Source organism: Rattus norvegicus, chromosome 1, assembly GCF_021556685.1.
Source record: "Rattus norvegicus strain SHRSP/BbbUtx chromosome 1, alternate assembly SHRSP_T2T, whole genome shotgun sequence".
Classification (NCBI taxonomy): domain Eukaryota; kingdom Metazoa; phylum Chordata; class Mammalia; order Rodentia; family Muridae; genus Rattus; species Rattus norvegicus.
Window position 1 is genome coordinate 211632112 of NC_141534.1, and position 22175 is coordinate 211654286.

The window sequence follows — 22175 nt, forward strand, 5'->3', positions numbered from 1 at the left end:
GTGCCCATGGAGGTCAGAAGCATCAGATGCCCCAAAGCTGGAGTCACAGGAGGTTGTGAGCCACCTAAAGTGGGTCCCCTGGAGATGCAAAGTCTGCTTTTTGCTGCTGAGCCATCTCTCCAGTCTTACTAGGTATGTGGAAATTCTGACCTTCCCCAGTCTGTTACATCATTCAGTTGTTTTCCATACACTAGCTGGACCCTTGATTTACTCCTTCTGAACTCTGCTGGTTAAACAAAATACTAGTTCATGCCCATTTTTCTGCTACAGAAAGCAGGGGAGGCAAATGGTTGGCTGTCTGCTTCCTGTAGCTGCTGTGAGGAAGTACCATACACCAGGAGCTTGCATTACCAGAAACACATTCTCAATGGCTGTGTAGAACCAGGGTTAGGGCAGGGCCTGGCACCCCCAGAAGCTTCTGCCTCTGTGTTCCTGTGTCCATTTCTCTGCATGTGTGGGAATCTTGTCTTCTCTTCCAGCAACAGCAGCTGAAACAGTTACCACCTCAACACACGCACTTTTCCCACAATGTTCCATCCTGCATGACTAGAACATGAGATCAATGACAGTTGGCAGTAAGCATGGTTGCTATATCATGTTCTATGTCATGCCACACAGGCAGGGTTGTCCTGTTACTGCCATCTCTGCAGGTTGGATTTGAAAATACCACTTGGAAATGTAGGACCTTTAAAGATCTGCTACTTTCTCCCTTAGCATAATGTCCTGGAGACCCAGCTTATAGCTGTCTCTCCAGGTTGTCCTGTTCCTTTATGGGCAGACCACTTCTCATGACTGCCCACTGCTGTAGGAGAGGGAGGGCATTTAGGGCCCAGAATGCCCTGCTGCTGTACTCTGCCAGCTTGCCCATGTATACTACCTGGAAGGACCATGGTAGTGCCTCCGTCTTGCTCTGTCCAACCCACAATGCACGGCTGTTCCTTTCCTTCTTGGGTTTTACCTCTTACACGAGACTCTTGGCTACTGCCACCAACGCTTCATTTGCTTTGCCTCAGATAATAGCTGGGGTTCTGCTCAGTGGTTGAACACCTGTAGATGCTAAGAGCAAAGGAGGTGCTGCAGCCCATGCATCCCTCTGTACTTCTGCAGCTCACAGTCAACTACTTCTTACAGGCTGCCTTACAGCTTTGTGGCCTCTCTAGCCTCCACCCTCTAGGAACCTGTCTCCTCTCCTCAGAGTGACACAGGTAGGCCTGAGAGGCTTCCAAACAGAAGCCCAAAGAGGAACTGTGCCGACCTGCAGAGTTCCATCCTAGAAAGCCATCTGGTGGCTTCTCTCTCAGGAAATGTACCTATGGAACCACAGCTTGTAAGGCTGGAGATGCTCGCCCTGAAGCCTCATGAGACTGGAGACACAAGGTGCACACCTCAGATGATCCTGTCTGATGACTACTATCTGGAAGACATTGTATGACCTCCTGCAGTCTCACACTACTACACTCCACAATACGATACCCCAGGCACAGGTGTCTCCAGGAGAGTTCTCAACTTAGTCTGTCACAGGGACAGAGTGGCAGTATATTTACAGCAGACACCAGCATACTTGCCACATGGGCTCTGTGGCAACTGGGATCCATGCCTGCCCCGGTCTCTTTGAAGCAACCCTTTACAGGTGCCAGGCAGGTATACCTTTCTTTCTTTTCTTTTTAATCATTAGAGAAGGCTAGACACATTCAGCATAAGTGCTGATTCTTGGCAAGGGCGAACAAACAGGCAGGAGCAGGTGGAGAGGAGAAACACTTCAGGTTGGACTAGAGAATCCCTTATCTTACAAGCCGTGGTGCTGATCTGGGCTTGCTGTCATAACGGCAGTCGCAGGCAGCTTGCCAGAGCCCCATCCCACAGGGCAACTGTCCTGCTGCCACTTTGTCAGTTGCTCTGGGAAACCTGCAGTGTGTGTTCATCAGAGCCAGACAGACAACTGAGTGGCTTTTGTCTGGGGCTCAGGGGGATCCGTTGGGCTGAGTCGGCCTTTTTCCTACTCCAATACCACCAAACGTGCCAACACAGCAGAGATTAGCTCGGCCCGCCGATGTGAGGGAAATTCCTCCGGCAGGCTGGCTGAAGGGGCTCAACTGACCAGGAGGCCTAAGTCCCAAGCTGCTGAGCAGGCACCTGTAGGCCAGCTCGCCCCAGTGCTGAGAGGGCAGACCGGGCCTTGCCGGTGGTTCAGAAGAATTTATTACCAGTGTCCCAGAGCTGCTACCACTCTGCCTGATTCAGGTGTGAGAGCAGCTGTAAACATGATGAGGGCGGGCCTGAGCCGTGTGGCCTAGTCCATGTCGGCCAGGCTGGCAGGGACCCCTTCTGGGCTGCGGTGGTATCACTGGAGGCTGCTATTCTGCAACTGTTGCAGATACTCCTTGTACACTTTCTCCTGAGCTTCAAAGAGCTTCTTCAACTTCTTGGTCTGGCCCTTGCTCAGCTCTTTGCCTTCAATGTCGTGGGTAGGCAGACCCTGCAAAGACCACACAGACGCCATCAGTCCCCTCTGCCCTTCACTCCTCATCCCTGCTGACAGGAGACACCTCTTTCTCTGATGTGGCTGTGTTTACTCAGGATCAGCATCTACACCCTTGCTTATCTAGTGTTCTTTTGAGATGGGGGGACAGATCTCAAGAGAGAGACTGGCTGTCCAGTGGTGGCTCAGGTCTTTAATCCTACCACTTGGGAGGCAGAGGTAGGCAGAGCTCTGAGTTCAAGAACAGAGTGAGTTCCAGGACAGCCAGGGCCACACAGAGAAACCCTGTGTCAAAAACCAAAATAAAACAAAAAGATAGGGCTGGCTCCACACTTGAGCTGCTTCTGCCTCTATCTCTAAAGTGCGGGGATCACAGGGGTGAGTCTACACCTCTGGTTGTCCCCATCCTTAGTCCAGTGTACCGATCTGGCAGTGGAGCTCTAGCAGCTCAGACAGAGAAAAGCCTGGAGCACTCTTTTAGGGTGAGAGGCAGAGTCCAACTAGGGCCTATAACTTCTCAGCTCAGAGGCGGCCAGGCAGATGCAGCAATGAATCCAAGGGCCTGCAGAGAGACACCTAAGGGACAAGGATGTGGCCGTACACGTTGTGCATTTGGAAAGGTTTGCTGTACAACCTACAGATTCCTTTTTCTGTCACCTTAACTGGGTCTGGGGTCAGAACCTCCAGTGCTAACAGCCAGAGCTAACCACATAACTGGCAGAGACAGCCTAGCTTAGCCTTTGCCCAACAGGAGCTGGATGGTCCTAGCTGTCCTTACAGGAGACCCACTCCAAACAGGAGATCCAATGGCTTGGACTCAGCTTGGAGGCTGTGAACTACCGAAGGGGCTGTCTTACATTTTCATCAAACTTAGAATACTTGTCGGTTTCTGAGCGGAACATCTCACTGGGTGGCGTCTTCATCTTGGCCAGCTTTGCTGCCTGGAACACACAACACACACGCAGACAAAATATATGTCACAGCCAAAGCAGCACACAGACCACCCACCCACCATACTCCCACCCTATCTCCTCTACCACATGCTTTCCATGCCCTTAAATTCAACATAAGTCCCGCAGAAAAACTGGGATGGAAAACAAAAGCAGGGAGTGAAAGGCCACCTAAGCATCCATTCCAGAGGCCTGGGGGGTTACAGGAATCCTCAGGTGGCAGGACTGTGGAGCTGGGGGACCACTAAGGACAACCTGTCCTTTGCAGGGGCCAGGACACCATCTGAGGGATGCTGGCAAAGGCCAGCTCCACTCCGAAGGATACCTGGTCTAAGCCCAGAGAAGGCACAGAGAACTGTGTGGCAGGGCTCAAGGTGTGATTCTTTTCCCCGTGACCCTGCACTAAATAAACAAGTAAAATAGTTACTTCTTGCTCCTGTTTCTTCCTGGCCGCCTCCTCTTTCTTCCTCCTCTTCTCTTCTTCAGCCTGGGGAAACAGCACACACCCGAGATGTGTTCTTGTGCCACCTGCTGCCCTGTCAGGCCCTATCCATCCCATAGCGCTTGACCGTGGCCCTCCATGTCAGCTATCAGCGTTGCTCCTTTCTCCAAGGTCCCCAGGAGAGAGCTGCCCTGAGCCTACTCTCCAAGCTGGTATCCACCCAACATGGTGCCTGCCTGTGCCTGGCCCATGGAGCACAATGACTCCAAGGTACCCATCATCCATTCAGTGCATCCAAAGTTATGATAGTGAGAGCAGAGAAATGTGAGTCCTTTTTTTTGTTTGAAACAGTGTCTCACTGTATAGCCAAGGTTAGTCACTGTATAGCCAAGGTTAGCCACTGTATAGCCAAGGTTAGTCACTGTATAGCCAAGGTTAGTCACTGTATAGCCAAGGTTAGTCACTGTATAGCCAAGGTTAGTCTCTGGCTCAGTCTCTTGGTTAGAGACATGCATCACTACACTTACTATGACAACACACTTCTGTTCTTTTTCCCATTTTGACACCCAAATCCTTACATGCAGGGATTCTCCCAATCACTGAGAGTGGGGACAAGGGGAAGGACACTTAGAGGATGCACCAACAAAATGGTAGGGCAAATGGTAGCACCCAGGACACTTGGCATCAGGTGGGAGCCAGGCGGCACACGCATGCTTCCTAAGTGATGAGCTTCACTGTAGCTGAGGAATCCACCTGTTCCAGGCAGTATTGACCCTCCTGTCACAACTGCCACTGAAGGCAACAGCCATGACTCTGCCATTCCACAGCTGTGGGCCTTAACAAGGTGACAAAACTCCAGCAAGCCGAGGCATAGCTGGCACCTCACTGAACACACAAAGTTCACGCAGGCCATGATCTAGAGGCGTGTAGCTTCATGCTCTAGAGCTGATCAAGGTCAAGTGGGCACTCAAGTTCATCAAGAAGAGGGTGGGGGCCTGCAGAGTCAACTCCATGCACCCTAGCACCCTTTTCAGGTAGGCCACAACCACCTGTAACTCCAGCTCCAGGAGGGTCTGACATCTTCTTCTGGCTTCCATGGGTACCCACACATATGTGGCATACACTCACACACATGTAGACATGAATAAGAATACAAATCTTTACAAAGGGACGAAGGCTGGAAGATGGCTCAGTACTGAACAGCACATGCTATGCTTCCAGAGGATCCAAGTAGGATTCCTAGCACCTGTGTCAGGGCCCAGAGCCCATTCTGGCCTCTCTACAGGTGTCTGTACTCCTGTGGCATACACTCATATATATGCATACACCCAAATAAAAATGTTAAGGTGTTGGGATATAAAACCAAGAGAAACCAGGAAGGGCTGAGCAATAGCAGCAGCCATGAGAAAAGCTGCCCCAAGGGCTGAGCCACCATCCTGTCTACTGCTACCCCCAATAGATAGTAACACTACACTAAAATAGATAAACCAATTTAAAAGGTAAACAAAAACACCTGAAAGGGGATGGTGGCGCACCCCTGTAGTTCTAGCACTTGGAGGTAAAAGCAGGAGGATCAAGAGTTCGATTAGCTAGATCCCAAGCTTGGGACACATGAGACCCTGTTTCAACAAAACACAACAGAATAAAAGGCTAACTGGAGACAAGGTCACATTATGCAGCCTTGGCTAGCCTGGAATGAACTATGTAAACCCAGCGGGTCTTAAACTCAGAGAGATACTGTGATTGCATCCTGAGTGTTGTGATTAAAGGAATGCACCACAACACCCAGCCAAAGGGTCCTTTTCTGAAGGAGTTACCTTCCTAGCTAACTTATTTATGATTTTTTGGGGGATGTATGTTAGTTTCGAGACAGGGTTTCTCTGTGTGGCCCTGGCTAGCCAGGAACTTGTTCTATAGATCAGTCTGGCTTCAAACTCACAGAGATCCACTTGTCTCTGCCTCCCAAATGCTGGTATTAAAGGCCTCAACTCTCCAACCCAAACATCCATTCTTAAAACAACATAAAAATCCAACCGTTTTCATTTCCAGCAAACTCAAGTTCCATCACATCGACTTACTAACCCTTTTCTTTTCTTCCTTCTCTTTCAGTAAGGTGTCTCTGTCCACCAACTTCACCACTGTTGGCAGTCCTGGAAGGAGACAGGCGGTGAGGCCCAGGGACTGTGGATTGCCCTTAGCCTGCTAGCCAGGCTGAAACCATGAGCACATTAGCTGAGGCCCCAACAGCACTCCCACATGGGGACCCATGACACTGCCTTCTGGTTCACACAGATAAAAATCAGCGCCAGGAAAAGAAAACTGGTAAAAAGATAACAAAACAGGGCTGGGCTGCAGATCAGGGGTAGAATGCTTGCTTGGGTAGCACTGCTCGAGGTCGGAGATTCATCCCAGCACTATAAAAACACAGTATCATGGTAAAATAGGAAGGCCTTGCCTATCTGGAATCATCAAATTCAACCCATCATTTTAGCAGGTGAGGAGGGAGGCTAGGCAGGAGAACTGCCATGTGTTGAAGCCTAGCCTGGGCTACCCAGTAAAGTGCTGCCTCAAAAGACGATATTAAAAACAGTGTGCTGGCCATTGTCTTTTTCTTCTTATTAAGATACTTGTCGTATGCTAAGCAAACCCCTGGAAGGAAATGAGCAGCATGCTCGAGTCAGCCACTGCTGTCAGTCACCTTCAGACAGCACAGGCGGCCTTGGACAAGCTCTGCGTTCTTACCCTGTGTAACTTTGACTATTAAACAGTTGGATTTCTTTTGTGTGTGTGTGTGTGTGTGTGTGTGTGTGTGTGTGTGTGTGTGTGTGTGTAAAACAAAAGGACAAAAGGCTCCACAAAGCAGCTTACCCTGTGTAACTTTGACTATTAAACAGTTGGATTTCTTTTGTGTGTGTGTGTGTGTGTGTGTGTGTGTGTGTGTGTGTGTGTGTGTGTGTGTGTAAAACAAAAGGACAAAAGGCTCCACAAAGCAGCTTATCTCCCCAGAGTGTGAGCAAAGGCAGGTCAGCTACAAGTAGGAAAGAGCAGCTACCTGGGTGCCAGCTCAAGGAATCACCCACCTTCGTGGTCTTCAAACCGCACCCCAAGCTCAGGCAGGATGTCATCCCGGAGGGCATCACTGAGCTGCAGAACCTCAAGGACTGTAGGCAAGAAAGAGCAGTTGCTTTAGACTGTAGAAGGCCTAGGACCCCCAAACCCATGCTTTCTATAGTGCTGGTGAGTGGATGCTGGGTGCTGGATTTGGAAAGAAACCAGGGAGGCCAGGAGGCTACCCATGCTACCACTGCCAGAAAAGTCCAAGGTAGAGCACGGGCTCACACACACCCTCATGGCAAGCCCATAGGGTCCATTAAGAACAATTGGCTGTTCTGCCACTGCAGACCAGTGCTGGGAGTCAGGACCTGTCTGATAACATTCTATGGCTGTCCCTAGAGACACTGAGCAGGGAGAAGTCTGGCTGCCCAGAGCCTGGTATGGCCAAACTTTGTCCCACAATGACAAGGCTCCATAATACCCAAAATCACAGTCATTGCCAGCCTGGCTCGGCACTGAGGTTATGTCCCTTCATGCCTGTCTCTAGACCAATGTTATTCAGGGACTCTGCCTGAGTCATATTGATGTCCTGAGGGGCTCCTTCCTTCCCTAACATTGTTTCCTCACACACTTGCCACAGGTCCACCTCAGCTGTCTTGTTCATATGTCTGAGGGCTAAGAGCTCCTTGGTTGCTCAGCAAGATCCCCCACTCCCCAAACCAGCTCTGAATGCACTGCCAAATCAGAATGTATGTGGAGTGAAGGATCTCTGGGGTTTAGGCTGGGTCTGATGGCTGGCATGGTCCTCTGGTTGCTGCCTGTCTCACTTGGAGATGTCAGTCTAGTCTGACCACCAGGTACAGATATGGAAAGGTCACAGACAGGGGAAACCGGCATACAACCTCAGAGATGACATTGGATCTGGCTTAACAGGGAGCTTGGTTAGCCTGGTCAGACCTGGCCTGGTGACCATAAGAAGTGGCTGCCCCCAAGGCCGAGCAAGAATACACAGAAGAGCAGGAGACAGAGAAGCCGAGCATAGACAACAGAGCAGGTAGGAATGAAAGGACTGTGGGTGTGGCCAGTCCCTGAAGGCTTGCACATTCCTAACCTCTGAGTTGGCCTCTCTGTTGGTGCTAGTACTTATGATGACCAGCCACTTTACCCTTCTCTGTGGAGGGTTAAGGGATAGACACTGGAAAGCCAGCTCAGCACCACGGCCCACAGCAGATACAGTACAGATTCTCTACTGCCCAGGCTGAGACTCCGATTCCCCCTGCACTTAGGAACCAAGAGGCCTAAAGGCTTTGATCACAGATGATTTTTTGTTTTGTTTTGTTTTTTTTTAATCCTAGATGTTTTTTTTTGGACACAAAAACTCTGCTTTTCCCTGAAGGAAATATACCCAAGGGCATCAGGCTAGACCCTCAATGGCCACAACCTCACAGCGCTGCAGGCATTTGCAGGATCTCTTTAAGAGGCAAACACTGCTTAGAAATAAGAACATCTGCAGTGTGTGGGCTCCCTTTCAAATTGGCCTTAGCTAGCCTCCATTGCCAGCACCTAAATACATAAAAATTAAAAATGTCAGGCCGGAGACAGAGAGACAGTTCTTACTCTGAGGACAAAGAGAAGAGCTCAGTGGGTAAAAACACTTGCTACACAAGCAAAAGGACCTATATTCAAATCCCAGCACCATAGAAAAAGTCAGTGTGGAGCTGTGAGCTTTCAATCCCAGCACTGGAGAGATGGAAAAGGGTGGTTTCCTGGAGCTTGCTGGCCAGTTGGCCATGTTGAACCAGTGACTCCCAGGACCCAGTGAGAGAATCTACCTCATAAAGTGATGGATCCTGAGGAACAAATTTGACTTCTGGCCTTCATGTACATGTATGAAAAGGAACACCCACATTTTATTTAAGTGGGAAAGGGGGTGAGGGAGGTAGAACTAGAGAGAAAGAAGGGGGGAGAGGGAGAGATCAATCCATAAAGTAGAGGAGATAGGAAACCCACATTCCCACTCCCTTGGGCAAGCCTAGAAAAACTGAAATCTGTCTCCAGTGAGTGCCTGGCCGCTGTCCTTAGAGCACCATTCACAACTACTATCAGAGGAGTGAAGAGAAAGCAAGACCTAAGGCAGGAGCCAACAATCCCCTGAGCCCTGAGAAGGAACAAAACAGATGTCAGCTATGGCATGAACAGACCTCAAAGATGTTATGTTCTATGAAAGGCCAGAATAGGGCAGTCTGCAGCTGTAGAAGCAGCACTGTGTGACAGTGAAGGCCAGGAGAGAAGTGGGAGGAGGCGCTGTGCTAGGAGCCCTGCACCAACTGCTAATCTTAAGATTACTTAAAACAAACAAACAAACAAATAAATAAAAGAATCATTTATTTATATAAGCACACTGTCGCTGTCTTCAGACACACCAGAAGAGGGCATCAGACCTCATTACAGATGGTTATGAGCTACTATGTGGTTGCTGGGAATTGAACTCAGGACCTCTGAAAGAGCAGTCAGTGCTCCTAACCTCTGAGCCATCTCTCCAGCCCTTAAGATTACTTTTGTAAAAAAAAAAAAAAAAAGATTACTTTTGTTACAACTATCCACCTTAATAAATTATATGCCTGCCTGAGCCTAGTCCCCTACTGGGAAAGGCCTGGTACTGTCACCTACATGACTCACAGAGGACACAGACCAGGCTTCTGGGGTCCCCAGTGTCATGGAAGTTTAGATCTGAAACTAGCTGTTAGGTCTGGGACCAGCATGGAAGCCTACTGGAGAATTGGCAGGAGAAACTCTTCTGAATAGGAGGCCACCATTGTCGTGGCCAATAGCATTCCTGCTGAGAAGCAAGCCACTTTGTAATCAGTGTAGCACCTAGTAAGGCTAAGAAACCTTCCCTGAACAAGGCTCTAAGACAGAGTGCCTGCTGGGGTTACCTGTGCTAGCAGCGGGTGAGTCCCCAGAACTACCTGGCACAGATGGTGGTGTCGTTCTCTGGACCCTGAGTAATCCTCTATCTCTCAAACCATATACCTAACTTTAGAGGATGAAGAACTGGTATACATAGGCAGCCCGATACCAACATGCATAAGGCAGAGCACTAATGTGACTCTAGCTCTGACCCCAGAAGTTTCTCTAAGCACCCTGAGACTTTAGCAGGACAAGCCACTCTCCAGTGTCTCAAGCCTAGGTAACCAGGAACAGAAAGGAGAGGAGTGCAAACCAAAGGGCATGCTGGCTGCACATAGGGCCCTCTGTCCTGCCTCTATTGGAACAAGAGCTATGCAGATACTTGACCATCGGGCCCAAGGAAAGGTTCTGCCTGAGATGTTCTAAGACAAAAGAAACTCTGACCCAATACAATGCTGCCTTTGAGGCCCAAGGAATAAACGAGGTCCAGTTTGGCATGGGGCTTATGCACCTACACTCCACGGACAACCATCACAGGTAACCAACCCAGCAGAGCGTGGGCAGCAAGGGTGGGGTACCCAGTATGGGGCCTTACCTTTTTTCTCTCGGGCAATCTTTCGCACACCCTCCCTGAATTCCGATAATACCTGCAGGTAGGGCATGACTGTAGACTCGAGCTGTTGGAAAGAACAGATTTGAATCACAAGAGCCATTGCTGTTTTGTAACTGAATACCTAACAGTTCAGTGGATATGCCACAGGAGACATGCTGCTGAACTCTATGTCCTGAAGTCCATGAGTCCTTGTCATGTCAACTGGTATGAGAGCGGCATGTGCTGGAGTGCAGCCAGACCCTATCTCCAACCTTCTTGGACAGAGTGAAGAAGCTAGCCACCTTAGCTCCAAGTACCTAATAAAGGTGACGTGGGCCAGGGAGCAAAAAGTACTTTCGGGCTTCTAGCAGGATACACTTCAGCAGACACTATGCTGTCCTTTGCTGACACGACATGGTTTCCTCAGAACAGACCCAGTTGTCAAAAACTTGTCCATAGCATTTCTAATGGGCTGTCAGCATGCACTGACCACTTGTGGTTACATGAGGGCCTGCTAGTCATCTTATTAACTTGCACACGCGCGCACACACACACACACACACACACACACTAATACCTGTACAAAGGGTCACTACCTACAATGACACTAAGGATAAAACCAGGGGACCCAAAACCACACTGTATAAGACCCAATCAGGAGTCTGAATCTAGAACTATCTTGCAGTGTATTTCTCTATCTCTGAGACCAGAAAGGTCTGGGACTTCTGAATAGGGTCTCTCTATGTCTCAATTACACAGTATCTGGAGAGCCAAGATAAGGAAGTGGGAGAAACATTGTCTGGAAGGCAAGAAAGTACTGAAGTCTGAGATGACTAGGCCTGGCCCTCCTCTAGACAGAGGGGAAATGGTCTCAAAGCAGCAGAGGCTCTGGACTTCCAGAGTGAACCAGATCTTATCTGTAACCCCCTTGGACAGTTTCAATAGGTTAGTCACCATACAGCCAAACTTGGCTTCCAGTACTCAAGGAGGCTCCTTGGTGGAAGGCAGAGTCTGTCTCCAGAGGCAGAAATGTCTCCTGGGGCTGAAATCCTGCTGCCTGGCTTCTACCTGGGTATAAGAGGTTCAGGCTCAGGTCTGCCTCTCTGGCTCACACAGAACCTTTAAACGTGAAAGTCATCACCTGAACTTTGCATGGGAAATGTGGGATAGAGGATACTTGTTCTCACAGGCTTACCATGTTTATCTGTGGTTGCTTCTTCCTACAAGCTAACTTCAAGGAGCTAATGAGCCCATCTGGGGATGCAGGATATATGTTCATTTATTTTATGAGTACAATATAGACACACCAGAAGAGGGCATCAGATCCCATCACAGATGGTTGTGAGCCACCATGGGTTGTTGGGAACTGAACTCAAGACTTCTGGAAAAGCAGTCAGTGCTTTTAACTGCTGAGCCATCTCTCCAGCCCAGGATGTTCTATATCTTAAGATGCCTCCCCAACACCACAGCACTGCTGAAGACTAAAAGCTACTTTTAAGTTCAAAGGCAGAATGACTTTGACCTATGAGTTATGTCTTGTTTTTTTGTTTTCAAAGAAAAGAGGGAGGGCTGGAGAGATGGCTCAACACTTTGTGGCTTTGTAGAGGATCCAAATTCAGTTCCTAGCATCTGTATCAGGTGACTCACAATCACCTCTAACTCTAGCTCCAGGAAATGTGATACCTTCTTCTGAGGGCACCAGAATTCACTGCAAATACCCTCCCCCATGATACACACAATTAAAAATAAAATGTTAAAAAAGACAGAAAAAAAGAAAGCTGGCAGGGCTTTTGTTAAGAGGACAGAGGAGCCTTGTGTGGATTTTTAAAAAGCCCCAGCAGTGATTCCTATCTGGCAAAGTCTAGAAGCCACCACACCAACAGTTCCCGCTGACAGTTTCTTCTCTGAGCTGCGCTGGCTCAGCTTGACAGCCCAGTGTGGAGGAGGGGCCTCCTGGGTTGCTCATCAGTAGGAAACAGCCCTGAGACAGCTTTGTCTTTCCATTTGTACTGAGCTACTGTTTGCATTAGCACAGCAGATGCTCCATCTAAATATTTATATACACTTTCTTAGCTTTGCAATTAAAGAGTGCTCTGTCCTTATGTAGCATAGGAACGTAACAGTCGTGTGAGTCTATCAGACCAGCAAATACTGAAGCCAGCTGTGGACCATGGGTCTGTTCTAACTGGGGTTCTCTGCATGCTTAGACTGGTACACAGATGATCTATGGGACCGCTGCTTCCCACTTTCTTGGCACTGCTGCTAGAACAGGGGCTGGACATAGCCTGACATGAGGTTCTGGCCGCTCTGTAGAGCAAAGGTAAATAGTGGGAGTTCCCCCAGGGTAGCACTGCGGTATGTGAACACATGACCTTTAGGAAAAAGTCCATTGATTGGAGTGTCCACACTCCATATTCTCAGCGTGGTGGTTTGAATAGGAATCACTCCCGTAGACTCAAGTGTTTGAACGCTTGACCATTAGGGAATGGCACTCTTAGGAGATGTGGCCTTGTTGGAGGAAGTGTGTCACTGTGGGGGCAGGCTTTGAGGTCTCCTATACTTAAGCTATTCCCAGTTGGCTCAGTCCCCTTCTGCTGCCTGTGGATCAAGGTGTAGAACTCTCAGCTCCTTCTCCAGCTCCATGTCTATCTGCGGGCAGCTGTGCTTTCCTGCCACGACCATAGGGACAAACCTGAGACCGTAAGCCAGCCCCAAATTAAATATTCTCTGTTATAAGAGTGCTATAGTCTGGGCTGGAGAGATGGCTCAGTGGTTAAGAGCACTGACTGCTCTTCCAGAGGTTCTGAGTTCAATTCCCAGCACCCACACGGTGGCTCGAAACCATCTGTAATGGGGATCTGATGTCCTCTTCTGGTGTGTCTGAAGACAGCTACAGTGTACTCATACACATACAATAAATAAATAAATCTTTAAAAGAAAAAAGGAATTGCTATAGTCATGTTGTCTTTTCACAGCAATAGAAACCCTAACTAAGACACTCAGGTTGAAGTATTTGGAGGAAAAACAAATTGTATGTTTGTACCGAACATGTACCATCATCCCCAAACTCTACAATATAAACCATCTGCACAGCATCTATAACATGGGATTAAATACAACCTAGAGGTGAATTATAGAGGGGGATTGAGGAGTCAGCTGTGGGTAAAGTGCTACTGGACAAACATGAGGACCTGAGTTTGAGCCCTAACACCCACACAAAAAAGCCAGGGTGACAGGACATGCTTCTGATCCCAGTGCTGGGGGTGCAGAGACAGGTAACAGCTAGCCAACCTGCCTAATTAGAGAGTCCCAGGTCAGTGAGAGACACCCCCCAAACCACGTCTCAAAGAACAAAGCAGATGGTTTCTGTGGCTGACCTCTGACCTTTCTACACACAGAGAGAGACACATACATGCATGCATGCACACAGGCAGGCATACAGAGATATGGAGGAACTACTGTGAAAGGACATAGGTGGCTTCAAAGCATAAAGATGGTGGCAGCAGCTGGCGCGTGGGAATCTTCTCAGTGTGCTCTACTTACATTCAGGTTGGTTCCAGGCCCACCAACCGGGAAACCCAGGGGGTTCTCCTCCTCTATGGCTCCAAAGATCTGAGGGGAGAAACAGATAGGACTCAAACTGTATATGGGATGCACAGGATATATACAGAGGTGAGGTGTCACCTATGGCCAGTAGCTCATGAACTGTCTGTCTTCTCTGGGGATAGGTAGGTCAGACCATGTGGGTGGTCTCCACGACAGAGGAGAGGCAGGAAAAGAGCAACATTAAGCCCTTTTACCCTATCCCAGAGTGCCTGCAGCATCCATCCACGGTGCACCCTGGCTCTGAGCTGTGGCTCCAACCCTCTTCCAGCTAGAAACCCCTGGAGGCTTGGTGGGTGAGGCAGGGAAAGTCCCACTGGCCTTGGAGGGAAGAGCTGCTGCAGAGCATGGTGGCCTGGAGCCAGAACTGTGCTGCACGAGGTGTGCTCGGAGCTCAGAGCCAAGGGTTGTCACTCACTGGCTTTTGCTCTCAAACTCCAAGACGGGAGAAGAGCAGTAACAAAGAGCTGTGACCACAGGAGGCTCTAAGGCTCTGAGCACATTTCAGGGAGGCCTCCGACCAGGGTGACCATCCTGGTCAGCATGCAGCAGCTTCCAAGTACCAGTCAGAAGCTAAGGCCCCATCATGGACCTGCTGCCAGGCTCACCTTCAGCATGTGGGTGAGGTACATGGCAATGTTTTCCAGCAGAGCCCTGTTGGGCCTCCTCCTTGCGGCCTTCCTGGCTGCCATGTAGAGGTTGCACTGACTGACCAAAGCCCGCATCTCCTCCATGACAGTACGGGTGTCAATGTTATCACACAGGGCTTCATGAACTGCGGTCTTCTTGTCATAGAAGCTGAGCAAGGAAGAGGAACAGAAGCAACAGTCAGGCCTGAAGCTCCATCTGAGTTCTCTGGAGCCCAAAACCAGAGCCGCTGCCATTAGCAAGTATTGTACTTCTGACGTTATAGGGCCTGGCCTCTCACTCAGCCAGCCCAGAAAACGCGCGCACATGAGCGCACACAGACACAGACACACATGCGCACATGCTCTCTCTCTCCCCCCTCCCCGCAAGGAAAAGGCTCCACCTTACTTCTTATTGAGCTCCACTTCTTCGGCTTCCCACTTTTCAAACTGGCCAGTGATGTCCACAGGGGCTCGGAGGATGTCTTTCACGTTTAAGAAAAATTCCTGAAGTTATGGAAGTCAGGTTAATGCCATTTGAACAAGCTTCTACCTAGAAAGCTTGATGTCCTACTAACATGATATTACTTGAGGGGAGATCTGTCAGCACAACGCATAGTTCCAAAAACACACTTTACCCTTGGCACAGAAACGTGACACACTCCCCGGGCAGGAAGCCTGAGTCAGAATGAATGGCACGCATGTGAACATGGCCTTCATTTTGCAGCCATCCGTTTCAAGAAGGGGCATCAATTGGCCATCACTGTGCCGTGGCTTATGTCAGAAGACTCATACCACCTACACTGCTGCCCCTCCTCTGGCAAGAACTGGGCACTTACATTCATGAACTTTTCATACTGAAGTGCAGACTCCATAGTGTTGCTGGAATAGTCCAGTGTGTCTTTCCAGGAGTGCATGAGGAAAGCCAGCCGCAGCTGCCGTGCTGGGGAGCAGACACATGGCTGCCATTATTCCCGAGCAGCTGCTGATACCCATGCCGTGGGTTTCTGCAGCAACCATGCTCACCTGAGTGCTTCTTCAAGGCATCTTTGATGGTGATGAAGTTTTTCAGTGACTTGGACATCTTGCAGCCTGCTATTGTCAAGTGGCCCGTGTGCAAGAAGTACCTGACCCAGCAGTCATTCTCAAAGTAGGCCTGAGTACAGAGACGGGGAAGGCCTGAGACCTCACCTGTCAGGCGGTGCTAGACACTCCTCTCTTAAGTGGAGACCCTGAGGATTGGAGGGATGTGCCAGCAGGGCACAACTCACTTGGACCTAAGCCTGCCTGTTAACAAAGGTCAGGCTGTTATTGGGATTCAGACAAATGACCAGGGTTTAACCCTTCCTCAGCTCCCAAAATGGAAGTCAAGTTCATCAGGAGGCTCTTCCTGAGGGTACTGCTGATGTCTCTCCAGTAAAGCAGGAAGAAGGACATTATGCTCCCTTTCTAGCAGGACAACCGGTCTTTACCTACCTCTGACTGTGCCAGCTCATTGTCATGGTGGGGGAAGCGGAGGTCAAAGCCTCCACCATGAATGTCCATTGAGGCTCCCAGGAGCGAGCCTGCCATAGCGGAGCACTCTATGTGCCATCCTGGACGACCCTAGAGACACATAAAGGACCCTGCTGACCATTCCAAGCCTGCCGAGGCCTTTATTACTGAAGCAAATGACCTTTATGCCTCCGAACCTCTCACTGCAGCATCAGCTCAAAATCTTCACAGGAAGAAGCTAAGGGAAAATTTGTGTAAACGGTTCAGTCTGGGCTGTGGCTGAGCTAGAGTCTGGGAATTATTTCTGGACTCCTAAGCATCCAATAAGTGACAAATAGCCACATATATCCAAGTCAAGCATGTCACATACTCATCTGGACTCCAGCACCAAGAACATCAACTTACATGCCTAGAAACCCAGAGCAGAAGCCTCTAAGGCACCCAGTCTGACTGCACCCCACTAATAGATCAGGAAACCCAGACCTGAGAAGAAAAGCTGCTCACCCAGAGGTCCCAGCATCTATGGGCCCTGCAGCTCTTCACTGCTCCAGAACCAGATTCTGGTCCCAGCAGCACTGCCCATCCTTTCCTGATACCCACTCCACCAACAGAGCTGCCCATTGGAGTACTGGGGAACTTATGCTAGCAGCCCATGACACTATCTCTTCTCACTGCCCCTTCTCCCACCAGTAGCTCACTCACCTTTCCCCAGGGGCAAGGCCAGGATGGCTCTCCTGGCTTGGAGGCCTTCCACAAGGCGAAGTCATTGGGAGAGCGTTTCTCACTAAGGCGGTCAGCAGAGATGCTCAGATCACCTGTGAATGGTTAAAGGCAACGGGAAGGGTCATCTAGTATCAGGTGACTATCTTCTACCTCAGGCTCAGGCCCTGTACTAGAGTCTACCCAATCCTTGCATCCATGGAGCCCCATGGGGAGCCTGGAACAGAAAGAACAGTTGCTATTCTAGAAAGCTAACTCAGAATCTAAGTCAGCTCCATCTTTGAGGAACTAAGTGCCCAGGCTTGATGTTCCCCAGTTGTGGTGGGAGGGAGGCACTGCTAAGGCATCCTGAAACATAAGCTCCAGATATGGGATATGCACTGGATGCAGAATGCTTGAGCAGGACTCCTGCTATCCCCTCCTTGCCCAGAGATGATCATTGTTACGTCTGATGTGCTCATCTGCGGAGTGAAAATAATCTCCTCAGGAGAAATGCAGATACATGCAGCACCCAGGACAGACCTCAGCCTGGCTCCTGTTCCTTTCTGCTATTCCTCTGCCAGCAAAAAGCATCCAGAACCACAGCTCTTGAGCTATACAACATGTTCTTTCAGCTACCCTCTTTCAGCCAATCTAGGCTAGCAGCCAGGTTTCCATGTTATTTGTGTGTGTGGAGAGCCAGTTCCCAGGGCGTAAAGTTGTTCACTCACCTGCCTTTACCCTCACTCCTCTGCACTCTCCATGTATTGTTTTCTTTGCCAGTTTTCTGCCTGGCTGCCAGATCATTTCTTTCCTCTCTGCTTATTCCCAGCTACATGTACCTGGCGGTCAGCATTACAGCCGCCTCTGTGCCTCTTGTGCCTCTGTGGCCTCCTTTCCTCAGAAGGACTCAGGGGTAGAAACCTCAGGTAGCTTGCCAGTCTCCCATCGCTGTAGTGTGAAAGCCTGACCATGGCCTTGGTCAGACAATGAAAGGACCCTTTGGGAGTAGCTCAGAACTCCTTCTGCACCTGGCCTGCGATCTGGGGGCTTAAAGGGAAAGATCCCAGAAGCTAGAGAGATGGGTCACTGGCTGCTCTATGAGATGACCTGGGTTCAATTCCCAGCACCTACATGGTAGCTTAAACCATCTGAAACTCCTACTTTCTGTTCTCCAGCTCCCGGCACACACATGGTGCAGACATACACACAAGCAAACACTATACACATTAAAAACAAAATGTCAAAGGGGAAAGGTGCTATTTGATTCCTTAACCACATCTGGCATATTCAAAACTTTTATTCACTGTTAGCCATTGCCTACCTAACATTTCTGATTCTGCAAAGTATGCAAGGCCGGCTCTGGCTCTAGGAGTCTGGCTCTAGGCATGTGTCAGCATGTGGCCTTGGAACCCTCAGCTTTATCACTGTGAAGTCTCCTCTTTAATACCACACACTTCACCTAATACTGGGCCCAATACCAGTGCTCAACTGAATTAGTTTCTCTCTTGCCAAGGTTCCCATGTTATTTTGTTGAGTTTTTCTTTTTTTTTTTTTTTTAAAGATTTATTATTTATTATATATATGAGTACACTGTAGCTGTCTTCAGATACACCAGAAGAGGGCATCGGATCTCTTTACAGATGGTTGTGAGCCACCATGTGGTTGCTGGGAATTGAACTCATGACCTCTGGAAGAGCAGTCGGGTGCTCTTAACCACTGAGCCATCTCTCCAGCCCTTGTTGAGTTTTTCATTTCTGATATTTCTTTAGAATAGAGCCCCAAAGCTGGTATTTTTATAAAGCCTACATTTTAATGGCTAGACTGACTTCCAGAAATAAGGGAGTCATCTGGAGATATATTTGGCAAGAAAGTAATTCCTCATCTTAAGGACACTGTACTTTCCCAACCCTGGATTCTGTGAGCCTCTCCTTAGCTTTACTATAAGATAAGCACTTCTGAAAAGTGTTTTCATGTGGTTCCTCCTGATCCAGGAAAACCCTGACCCCTGTGTCTAAAATACTGAGAACCAGATCACCAACACACACCACTGCACAGACATCTAAGCAACACGCTCTGCCACGGGTTCTGGGGCCTCTGTGCGAGGTGCTTCATCACAACAGATTAGGGTCGCTCAGGGCCTCTCTGACAAGTGCCTGCTATAACAGCTGAAGTCCCAGGAGTTCTGTGTCAGGACCGTGCAGTACTGACTTCTGTTTTTTTTTTTTTTTTTTTTTTTTTTCTTTTTTCTATTTTTCGGAGCTGGGGACCGAACCCAGGGCCTTGCGTTTGCTAGGCAAGCGCTCTACCACTGAGCTAAATCCCCAACCCCTGACTTCTGTTTCTTAAGCAATGCTGTCTTGAGAAGAAAAATCCTGACATTCCTTTGGGGAAGCAGCCTGCTCTCCATGTGCCTGTGCAGTGTACATGGGGTAGAGACCTGGTGTAGGAGGGCCACGAGCAAGGAAGAGCAGCTTAGCTTTACTTCTACATGTGCTCTGTGGACTCTTACCTTCCCCTTCCTGAAGTGCTTTCTGATCCCCAACAGCCTCAGGCACCAGCTTGCCATAGGAGTGCTTTTCACTAGCAGCGAACTTGGCTGTGTCGAAGTAGACAGACCCATTTGAAGCATAGCTGCAAACAAGAGGAGAAGAGGTCTCACCGCACACCAAAGCACTGGAGAGAAAGCACGAAGGGCTAGGAAGTGCCAAGGCCTGAGGCCACCAATCCTCTGCTCTCTGCAGCTGGTCAGAAGCCACAGTTTCATGGGCTGAGATGCCTGGGGCAGTGTACCCCACACGGATCTGCTTGGTGTATGTAGACACTCGATTACATCTCCACTCAATGGCACAGCGATGGCATAACCCCGTGTGACACAGCTTCTCCTCTGTCTGCATCTACTGTGCGATCCTGTTGCGGCTCTCCATGTGGTGCTACTGTATGTCAGCACCAAGGAATGCCCTCTCTGACCCAGCTTGCCACTTGGTTAGACCAGTGTCTCCATTTGTCATGTTGGGTAAAGTGGCACTGTCACTTCAGAGACAGTGGCAGCAGACTCTGTGCATAGAGCCCTCTCTTCGCTAGCCTGAGCAGCCAGCACGCAGAGCACAGACTTGAGATCGGGTCCAGTGGTGCAGTCGGCAGGTGCACACCAGGGCACCATTCATAACTCCCTGTTAAGACTCCTCTGAAGAGGCTAACTTGAGGGACGTGGGAAAGTTTGCAGTTGTCACACATGCTAAAGCAGTAGCCGTGAGCTGGGTATATTAAAAATTATAGCCAGGCAATAGGACACACACTCTTAAAGTGTCTGAATGGTACCAATGACTCAAGGGGCCCTGCAGTGTCCAAGCTTACTATCATGGCCCCAATGACCTATGGTCATCACTGTCAAGCTTCCAAACAGACATTGGGCCAGGTCTTCCTGATAACACCTAGGGGAGGCCACTGGGCCACTCAGAAGAATTCTTACTGCTCAGATAGCACCTCCTCCCTCCTTGGCTCCCCTCCCACTGGTTGGTTTAGTGGAAAAACAAACACATAGTAGACAGAAAAACTTGGTTCTTCCCTATTAGCAGGAAGAAGAGGCTGAGGACAGCTGAGCACAGGCCTCTGGGCAGTCATGAAGACTGTAACAGAGCTACAAAAGAATGGCTGCTGGGTGCTAGTTTGTAACCAGTTCTGCCACTCCAGCCTGTTTCCTGATTCAATTAGCAAAGTGGCATTTTCCCAGTTAAATCTTGTGACAATAGCATACTATCTATGTATGTATAAAGCAAGGACTTCATCCATAATGTAATGCAAGTTCTTGCAGGGGAGTTAGACGGAAGAGGGCTTAGGTCAGGGTTGAGCTGGGTGGTGAGAAGGTGTGGCCCCCACACCCAGACTCCCTCCCCCCGGAGCTGTGTGGTGTGGCCCGAAAGGAGAGGTGTCTCACGCTCACCCATAACCGTTGTCCACAATCTTCTGGACGAAGTTCACAATTTCCGGCACATATTCACTGACACGGGTCAGGACATCAGGAGGGAGAACCTGTAAGGACAGAGTCTCAGCACTTTCTCCTGATGAGTGTGAAAACCTCAGCCTCTGCTAAGCATGCTCCTTGAAAAGCACATGACTTTGGAACTGCCCACAAAGTGTGTCAGCCCTGCTACTTGGGAGACTATGGCCGAAGGATCACAAGTTTAAGGCCTTTAGGGACATTCCATAGAAACCAGTTTAAAATAAAAGGTAAGGGCCAGAGAACTGTTTCAGCAGGAAGAGATACAAGGTAGCCGAGAGACCTGGTGCTTCCTTGCCTGGGGCCTGCAGAGGAGGGGGCTGGCACCCGAGCATGGCCTCTGGACAGTCCTGAAGACCATGACAGACTTATTGTCTTTGAGGAGTCCGCCATCCCAGCTACTCCCTATTTATGTATCGTTTTTTCTTCTTTCCCTTCCTTTCCTTTTCCTTGCTTCTTTCTTTTTTTGGAGACGGTACTCAGAGATCTACATTGCCTCTGCCCTCCCAGACCTGGGGTTAAAGGCTATTGATTTCTGAGGCAGTATCACACTATCCAGTTCAGACTGGCCATGAACTTCCATGATCCTCCTGCCCCTGCCTCCTGAATGCTGGCTTCCACCCTGGGTTTCTGACTCCTTTTCTTTTCTTTTTTTTTTTTTCGGAGCTAGGGACCAAACCCAGGGCCTTGCGCTCGCTAGGCAAGCGCTCTACCACTGAGCCAAATCCCCAACCCCTCTGACTCCCTTTCAAGGAACTCCTAAGTGCCCGGAGTGGGAACAATACACATGAAAACACAAAAACAAGGAGAAGCATCTCTCACCCCTCATTCAAGGTCAAGGTTTACTCAACCACTCACTGAGCTTGCAAAACGAAGATAACTGTGGACCACAGGCTTTGTGGCTTTACCAGAATAAGAAAGTGGAACACAGAGCTTGGCCTGAGAAAGCAAGGATCAGGTAACACAAAACACTCACATTCAGGGCTTCCATGTCTTTGTGGAACTCTTCTTCCCAGAACTTGGGCAGTTTGGAGAAAATAGAGTTGTCAGTCACCTCACTGCCACCTGTAGAATCCAGCCAGTCAGAGAGCAAGTCCTTTGCTTCCTCCAGCAACGCCTACGAGAAAGGAGACCCATACACAGGCTGGGTCTCATGCAAGCAAAACCAGCAAGATGCCAGGAGCCAATCAGTGCCCTGAGGTCACAACCAGCCTTGCAGAGCAGCATCCACGAGCTGCCACTCCCACTGGTGCTGTAAAACACGTTCCAACCGTACTCTTGCTGGGTGAGAAAACGCCTGTCCTCACCGCCCCAGGATGAATGTTT

At 49.4% G+C, this 22175-nt stretch overlaps 1 protein-coding gene across 3 annotated transcripts in view; it reads right to left on the reverse strand.

The window, feature by feature from the left end:
* Positions 1–1644: 1644 nt before the first annotated feature.
* Cars1 (cysteinyl-tRNA synthetase 1) overlaps positions 1645–22175 on the reverse strand; it is a 42362-nt gene continuing 21831 nt past the window's right edge. For all 3 annotated transcript variants that reach the window (NM_001438177.1, NM_001106319.2, NM_001438176.1), the window contains 16 exon segments: positions 1645–2476; positions 3337–3420; positions 3857–3916; positions 5954–6021; positions 6952–7032; positions 10431–10512; positions 13971–14039; positions 14639–14828; positions 15066–15163; positions 15496–15599; positions 15683–15812; positions 16133–16261; positions 16853–16965; positions 19362–19483; positions 20793–20881; positions 21826–21966. In NM_001438177.1, coding sequence (NP_001425106.1) covers positions 2342–2476; positions 3337–3420; positions 3857–3916; positions 5954–6021; positions 6952–7032; positions 10431–10512; positions 13971–14039; positions 14639–14828; positions 15066–15163; positions 15496–15599; positions 15683–15812; positions 16133–16261; positions 16853–16965; positions 19362–19483; positions 20793–20881; positions 21826–21966 — 1695 coding nt within the window. In that variant the 3' untranslated portion in view covers positions 1645–2341.